Source organism: Eutrigla gurnardus (genome assembly GCF_963514095.1).
Source record: "Eutrigla gurnardus genome assembly, chromosome: 6".
NCBI lineage: Eukaryota > Metazoa > Chordata > Actinopteri > Perciformes > Triglidae > Eutrigla > Eutrigla gurnardus.
Genome location: NC_139920.1, coordinates 6,381,963 through 6,390,655, shown reverse-complemented (window position 1 = coordinate 6,390,655; position 8,693 = coordinate 6,381,963). Strand labels below are relative to the sequence as shown.

General features: G+C 44.2%; 1 protein-coding gene across 3 annotated transcripts in view; it reads left to right on the top strand.

Moving 5' to 3' along the window:
- The first annotated feature begins 1,666 nt into the window (after positions 1-1,666).
- prrx1b (paired related homeobox 1b) overlaps positions 1,667-8,693 on the top strand; it is a 15,259-nt gene continuing 8,232 nt past the window's right edge. For 2 of the 3 annotated variants that reach the window (XM_084011597.1, XM_084011596.1), the window contains exons 1-2: positions 1,781-2,084; positions 8,190-8,365. In XM_084011597.1, the coding sequence (XP_083867723.1) occupies positions 1,838-2,084; positions 8,190-8,365 (423 nt within the window). In that variant the 5' untranslated portion in view covers positions 1,781-1,837. Of the gene's footprint in view, positions 2,085-8,189; positions 8,366-8,693 lie in introns of all 3 variants that reach the window. The other variant, XM_084011598.1, reaches the window with a different exon arrangement.

Sequence of the window (8,693 nt, the reverse complement as noted above, 5' to 3'; positions counted from 1 at the left end):
TGAAGCAGGCTTTTGTGCACCAGTCAGTCTGAAGATGAAACATGGATCCTTATTGCAGATGTGTGTTGAAGGGCCTTGAATATGAAGATTGATTGGAATACTACGTTAGTTTCTTGTCTTCAATTGTGTCTTTGTTGATGTTGCAAAAGGAGCTGCTGTGACAATCATCTTCATCAGCATCATCATCATCATCTTCATCACCATCATCATCATCATCATCATCATCATCATCTTCATCATCATCATCATCATCATCAAATAGTCGAGTTAAGTCCCTCAAAATTGAATTTCCACTTTGTGGTGATCTTGTGGACAAAGGCAGAACTGTAGAAACCCTCTGATCTGACTGCAGCCGGGTCCGTGCTGGTTCAGGTCTTCCCGTGCCCCCCTTCCCTCCAGTGGGCCCAGCCATGCAGCCTGGGCCTGCAGCCTGGCCTCTGTTGACTTGAAGCGAGGTAAAGCTCTGCTGGAGGAGCCGCTGCTGCCGGTAGGAGCTCTCCACCATGGCCGGAGCTCCGACTGCAGGTCAACAACAAGCATTTAGTAGAGTCTTCTCACCGACGTGTATGAGGCACCGTAACCCGTTAAAAGTTCCTCAAGTACTTTACTGGAGTAAATGTACTCCCCCCTTCGTGCTGAGGTACACCAGGTTCATCAGAGGTTGTTGGATGAAAACTAGGAGCTAAAAGAGTTGGCTTTGCTCACATGAGTGATGCTTTTCACATAATGTTGCATTAGTCATGTAATGAATTGTTAATATGAAAATGTCAATACACTGCAGATTTGGGGTTTGCACATTTAGGGGCCCCTGGTGGCCCCAAACAGCTTCCACGTATTCATCCCGAGCCCTGCATCTCCCCACACAATGTAGGCGTTCCCTGACAGCTCAGCCTCAGACAGACCTGTGGAGAGACTGACGTGCACTGGTGAGGGTCGATCTACTGGTGGCAGACCAGGACGGTCCGAGTGGGTTTATCAACACACAGGCGAGATAACAGACCCCCCCCCCCTGCACTCATTAGGGTGAGGTTTGCCAGCCAGGGCAACGAAAGCAGGCCAAACCAGGGTGTTGATGGTGCTGATGGTGATGTTACTGGAGGAGGAGGAGGAGGAGGAGGAGGAGGGGGGGAAGGGGGCAGCTGGTGGGGGCCTGTGAAACGTCAGACACAACATAAAGGCATTGCCACGTAATTACGGGGCTCTCTTTCGTTTGAGAGCGAGAGCGAGAGAGAGAGAGAGAAAGAGAGAGAGAGAGAGAGAGAGAGAGAGAGGGAGAGAGAGAGAGAGAGAGAGAGAGAGAGACTATAGGGTCTGTAGCCTGGAGGTGCGGCGGTAACGTCCTGCCTCCCCGCGCCTAGCTGCCGCTGAGCAAGCTTTGCGCACACACGGAGCCTCGCGCATCTGGTCGTCATCAGCAGCAGCAGCAGCTCTTCCTGCTCAGATGTGACTCAACCAGAGTGGGAAGAGAGCTCCTTCTTCTCGGAGGACGTCTGTGAAACGCGTCTTTGAGACTCGCCTCTCGGGCAGCAGGACGAGCTGATATTTCCCTGGTTTGTTCGCTGACGCGCGCCGCTGGATGGATTGTCTGTGAGGGTTTGAACGGGGAAACGCAGGCGAGGAGAACACGTCGCTGAAGTTTGTTTGAGTCCCGCGTGGCTGATCTGGATGTGAACAGATCCGCGATCTGCTCGGGAAAGAACCGGGTGTCTCTCGGGCTGGTTTCTGGAGGCGCCGCCGCTCGTGCGTTCCGCGTGCACGGATCTTCTTGGCTCGCTCGTGGTTCTCCTCTTTCTTCTTCTCGTCTGTCCGGTTTTTTTCGCGGTCCCCTACTTGCGTCATGACTTCTAGCTATGCACATGTAATGGACAGGCAAGCCTCGATATCAAACCGCCTGGAGAGTCCGATCACGTCGAATCTGGACAACCTGCAAGCCAAGAAGAACTTCTCGGTCAGCCACCTGTTGGATCTGGAGGAGGCCGGGGAAATGGTCGGCACCCAGGCGGACGAGAGCGTGGGGGAGGCGGGGAGGAGTATGCTGGAGTCCCCGGGGCTGACCAGCGGGAGCGACACGACCCAGCAGGAGAGTAAGTAAAAAGCAGACCGAGCGAGAGCCCGAAGGCGGGACTGGGAAGATAAAGAAAGAAAAACACGTTTAAATCTTTTTTAAATCCTGAGTTGGCTGCCGGGTGTTTCAGTGTAACCGAGCTGCGGACACCACACGGTATCAGGCTCGATCCCAGAGAACCGGCGCGAACCTCAAAACAAATGTAGTTCTAATGAGCAGCTGAAAACTACAGTCATTTGTTTTCATTACGCCCTGGCGTGTGTCCGCGTGCGGAGCGCATGAATGGAAGGAATCCTTTAGTGAGCTTTGGCAATGCATCATCCCTGACGGCCTCCCCCTCAAAACGGCCATTAATTTACCATTAACACTTTGATGTCAGTGAGGGATGGTGATGTTGGTGGACATGGTCAGTGAAGTAACCCTGCGAGGCAAACTCGGGCTCATAAATCTCAGGCCCGGATGAGGCCACATCTGATCTTTTTATTTAAGATGGGAAAAATCGAGTAAAATGAATAACCTATATTTTGGAAATACTAAAAGAGTCATGAATGATAGTTTGATGATAAATATCAATTAACCACTAAATAATGATGACACTTTTTTTCCAACCACCAGTCATTCCTCTGCGTGTGCGTAAAAACGAGGCCGATCTAACCCGAGTTCGGTGCGCTAAGCGGCGGGTACTGCTCGCTGAGCTGCCGCCGACGCACCGACCCGAAAATCACATTCTTTTTTCCAACTTGCTGGGATTAAAACGGGCCGTGGCCGCTCTGAAGTGGACTAAAGCGCGGTGAAAGCAGCAGAAAGCCGCCGCTCGCCCACTCCGGCGCACCGTGGAGAGGGTAAATAAACGCTCCCTCCTCCTCCTCCTCATCCTCTGCTCAAAGGGCCATTTGCAGCGGCTGACAGAAACCTTATAGGCTTTAATGAGTGTTATTGTTAGTTTTAAAAAAAGGCTAAAACCGTGTGAGAAATATGCGGCAGGAAGTGGCCAGGTCACGTCGTTAATTCACGGTTATTTTCGGCCTGTCAAACACTTTGAGAATATCACCGCCCAAATCATTTGTCATAATTAGCGCGCGTGTCCTCGCGCCAACAATTAGACCTACGAGGAATCAACTCTGTTGTTTGGAGGTGATCCGGAAATGAATCATGAGATATTGCTTTGATAAGTAGAAACATTTAGAATGTAGAGGAACTAGTTTTCATGTCGGATTTTCAGCAAATTTCAATATTTCAAAATTCAGAAATAACGACACGTGTCTGATCATGCCGCCTGACTTACATTTTATTTTTCCGATTTACTGACAGGGACGTGAAAGCGACAAAATGACTTCTGACATTAAACCAATTTGACAAATGTCCATGAATATAACCCAAACTCGCCGCTGATTAACAGCAAATAATGCGTGTTTTATTATTAAGGACTCGTGAATGAGCTTTGGCAGGAGGATAGTTGTCTGTCTGATAGCTGCTAATGACATCAGTCTAATCACGTGTTGGCCAGAGCTGTATGACGGTGATAGCCTGGTGATAATGGCGATGGTGATAGTGGCTTTGATTTGTTGATTTAAATGCAGTCACCTTGAAGGTTACATTTAAACTGAGACTCTAAACTAAAGCGCTGAACGACAACACAGAAACACAGACCTGGAGGTTGTTATTTTTGACACACTTTGAGATGCCAGGACAGGATAGAATATAATGCCTTGATCCCTATTTATTTATTTTTTCAAAATGACTACACTTTTTATTTTATTATTTTATTTATTATTATTTTATTTTATATTTTATATATTTTCCCCCGTCAGACTTTTCGTGCCACATTTTCACTGTAATAAAAAATAATGACAACTTTAGTAAAAACAATATTATATTCACACAAAAAATATATATTCAATATCTTTCATCATTTTTTACATAATCATTTATATCATAAGAAAATCGAATAATCCCAATTTAAACCTTTTTTAATTGTTTTAAATATTTAAAATAAATGAATTCAGCTGAGCGATTCCTACTTTGTCACAATCGTATTTAATAACCGACGTTGCGTCATGTTAATATGTATTCTTCATCCCACTGACGGTAGATCCCCACAGAAGAGCCGCATTTCGTCGCCGCGCTTCTCTCCGCGTGTGACGTCATCAGACTAATGAAGCGCCTGTAAACGGCCCTTGTTGTTTTCTCGGGGAAACTATGCGCGGTCTGGTTAGCCATGTGCGGCTGCCATCAGCGTTAACAGCCGCTCTTTACGGTCCGACTCCAACAATCCTCCGCCGGTCTGCGTTCCCCGGGACCGGCGTTCCCCGGACCGGCGTTCCCCGGACCGGCGTTCCCCGGGACCGGCGTGTCCCAGCAGAGGGACGGAAGTCAGAGCCGGAGCATCTGCTTCAGATGTCTCCTCAAACCACAAACACGATCAGCAGCGACGCAATGAAAACTCCTCATCTGTAGTCAGAGCTCCGTTTAACGCGCTACAGGCTTCATATGGTCCTTCATGGTCTCTTCCACGAGGAAATGTTCTTTTCAGGCTTTTTGTTTCATACATGACAGAATTCACTATACGATTACATTTTTAAAAAGTCATAATTATTATTTAGAATACAAAAAAAATGCAACCTTAAAAATGTTGACTTTTTGACAGTTGGGGTATTACTCTTACATATTTAGGTTTGAAATGCAAAACATAACAGATTGTTCAAATATTTGTAGTTAAATGGTTTTAATGGAGTGATGTTCCACCCTGGGGGGTCAGGACCTCCACAGGGGGGGTAAATCCGAAAGGTCACAACAGGATTAGGAAGAAGAAAACAAAAACATCAGCTTCACAAAAATGCAGTTTATTTTCCCTGATTGTTTTATTAATGTTTAAGTGAATAGATTTGTTGATTTTAAGCAAAACAGCATAAAACAAAAATACTTTCCCCACCACAGAGAAATATAAAACATGCTCGTCCTTTCTTTTCTAAGAATCAGTCTGTCTAACTCGTCATTTAAACGCTCCTTGTTGAGTGACCAGAGGTTTCACTAGAACCGTGGAAAGGCCAAATACTGGGCTTCACCTGATGAAACCTGTCCAATCCTTTTTCAGTCTCCACCAATGAAAAGGCTTTACTGTTAAAAAGGCATTTTACTGTTGATAATGTTAATCATTTTGTTAATCTGATATCAATGCTTTGACTTCCTTTGGTTTGCTAAACAACGATGATTCAATTAAATTCATTAATGGGGAAAAAAAACAATTCCCCATGCAAAATGTTGTTAATTTTAGTTCACTTTAGTCTCATTATTTTTTCTGGTGAATGACTAAATGCATTTAACTGATCCGGCCTGTAACACCCTTCAGATACAACAATGTGAGACTCAACTGTATTTAAGCACAAACAAATATTGCGGGTGACGTGTGCTTCGTTGTGAGGGTTTAGTTCGGCTTATCGCTCCGTTCTGTCATTTTAAACCAGCACTAAGAGTTTACATTGAGTTTACTCTCAGCTGCCTCCTGATTGGCTGCAGGGGGTGGGGTGGGGGGCTTTGCTCTATAGTGTTGACACACTGCAGCCTCCATGATACGACACAGGAGTGTGTGACACTGAGCCAGGTGTGTGTGTGTGTGTGTGTGTGTGTGTGTGTGTGTGTAAGAAATGAAAGCAGGAATACTAAAACCAGCATTTGACCATGAACATGTGATCACAGTTGGAGTCCGGCTGAGGACGGTTGTTGCACGTCGCCCATCACTTCTCTAATTAAGGCACATACGTCCTTGCATGAGGAGTTAAGCATCAACATGTTTTTGAAAAGTGAAAACATCCACTGAATAGAATTGTTAAGGATGTGAAAATCTGCCATTTTGGAAAGGACTAAAGCCGTGCACCTTTTCATTTGGGGGATTTCTTGTCTCATCCTCCATCTTTTAGGATGTGGTTGAAAGCTCTCTTCAGTTAAACCTTTGGTCTGTGATCGTGTTTTTGACATTTTGGAGAAGATTTGAATCTGACAGCAGCGAACACAACAAAGTACGATGGAGCGAGGATTCAAATGTTTGATGGAAGTGGAAGTGATAAGATCTGAAATGTTACTTCAGTAAAACAGTAAACGAGGAACCAGCCCAGAATACGGAGAATTACGTTCAGACAATTTTTGCATCAGCTATAATGTATAACTCTTTTTTTCAGAATCAACATACTGACAAAATATTCACACTGAACATCTGCAAGTGGTTAACCTTTCCTCACAGTATCCTGTTAAACACATTCCATGAATCAGATTCTGAATCAGGTTTGTGAAGGAGGAAGAAATAAAACACTGGTCGTCATTTTGGGTTTGTGTGAATGCCAAATCACAAATAACGGTCACAGCAGTTTGTCCTCCCAACATCATGAATCCAAAGAAATAACACTTTGGTCAAACTCCTTAATAAAATAAATAAATACATTTAGACTGTAGGCATTACAAAATGTAGACTTTAACAAATGTAGATTCTGAACGGTGGGGTCATTTTTTAGTTATGTTGAATGTAAAATCTGTCAGATAAACAAAAAATACAATGAAGTGTTATTCCTCTGCGGCACAGACCATGAGCGCGCCTACAGTGTGTGTGTGTGTGTGTGTGTGTGTGTGTGTGTGTGTGTGTGTGTGTGTGTGTGTGTGTGTGTGTAATTAGGCAGGAACATGGATGATCACAGTCTTTCTCTCCATGTGAAAGTGTAATTCTGTGGTCGGGTCTCAGTGATTCAGTCTGCTGGAGCGTTTAGAGCGAACACGTCCACACAGCTGGAAGGAGCTCAGCACCCAAAACACATTATATGTTTATCTTGTTTGTGTGCTTGTAAATGTGTCTGTTTGTTTGTCCATTAGGCACGGGATCAGGAAAGGTGGTTCTCGGTGCAGATCCGGTGTTATTTGAAAGGATCTTAGAGAATCCGCTCACACTAAATGATTACAGTTCAAAGGGCTTCACTGATGACTCACAAGCTGGAAGATGAAAAGAAAAGACAGCAAGTAAACAATTTGAGACCAAGGCACGCTAGGAATTAAAATGATAAAAACATAATAATATGTTATAAATAACAGTAATAATAGTAAATCAGCAGGACATCAATACTGTATTTATACAATAATATACAAGATAAATAAAATACAATAAAGTAAAATAAAATACAAATATTAAGAATTAAATAAATGAGTCCATAATGTCTAAAAAAAATCTGTCCCAGAGAAACGTGGAAGTAGTTTCTAGAAGAAAACGCCACCGCTGAATTAAGTAACGTTCTATATCGCCCAAAATCACATACCATAAATTTAGATGACTTGTGTGCCTTTAATTGAAAGTATAGAGTGGAGAGAGAGATAACGGGCCGTTATAGTTGACATGGCAACAGTCAACACTTTGACTATTATGATGCAGATTCACATTTTCATGTGCAGGTACTTTAGTTATCAGACTCTCACTGAGGATTCATGTTCACTGAAGTAGAAACAGGAACGTTGTCACGTAAACACGTCCTGTTAAACACATTTCTCTGTTGAGACGTACTAAAGTATTACATGTACTGGCCTGTCAGAAGTAAAAGTACTCTGTAGCAGCTGTGGGTCAGGTGTAGAGCAGGTTCTTCATCGTTGGGGGGGTAATATATCAATATATATTAATGTGTAATCATTTTAATGCTAATTTAAATTGACCACTATCCTTAAAATGTAACATGAGAAAGAGCGACTGCGTTGTGACCTTCCTCCTTTTTGGAATAGTTAAACCGAACAAACAATATACCATGAGACAATACTTCATCATGATCTTTGTATGAGCATCGATGTCGCATACTTTCAAACTTTCAAACAGTTATTATTTTCATTCCCGATCGAGGTCTGAGGAGGCAGCAGCCTCTCAAACAGCCTGCAGCAGCAGTAGCAGCATTTGTTGCATGAATGCAGGGAGCTCTATTTATTATTAAAACGTAATGTGGTCCGACACAGGGCTTTTATTATTATTATTATTTTTTATTTCACCTCCTCCGGCAAAGTGTCTGCAGCTGAAAACTAGAAAGCACCAACGGGAGGCCGGCGTTCCCATCGAGTCTTCTCGAGGTTACATTACATCACCTCCTCCTTCTTCTTCTCCCTGCAGATGAACAGATGAACACGGAGGAGAAGAAGAAGAGGAAGCAGCGCAGGAACAGGACCACCTTCAACAGCAGCCAGCTCCAGGCTCTGGAGAGAGTGTTTGAGAGGACACACTACCCCGACGCCTTCGTCAGAGAGGACCTGGCCCGCAGGGTCAACCTCACCGAGGCCAGAGTCCAGGTACGAACCGGGACCCTCCTCCTCCACCATTAAAAACCCTCATTCCTCCCAGTTTGGAGCTTTTCCTCCAGCTGGGGTGATTTATCAGACAAGTTCAACCTTTCATCAAATAAGAAGAAGCCATGAAACTCATCAAACTGCAAAATATGCACAGTCATGAGTTGGATAAGAGGCCTGAGGTCGCCCTCCAGTCCTCATGACTCAGCACAGGATTGATTAAATGATTCACGACCAGCTTTCACACAACACACTTGTTCTTCTAGTTTTTAAAAAGACACACAGCCACAAAGCAGCATATCTCTTCATGTGAGCTAATGGAGGCACTTAG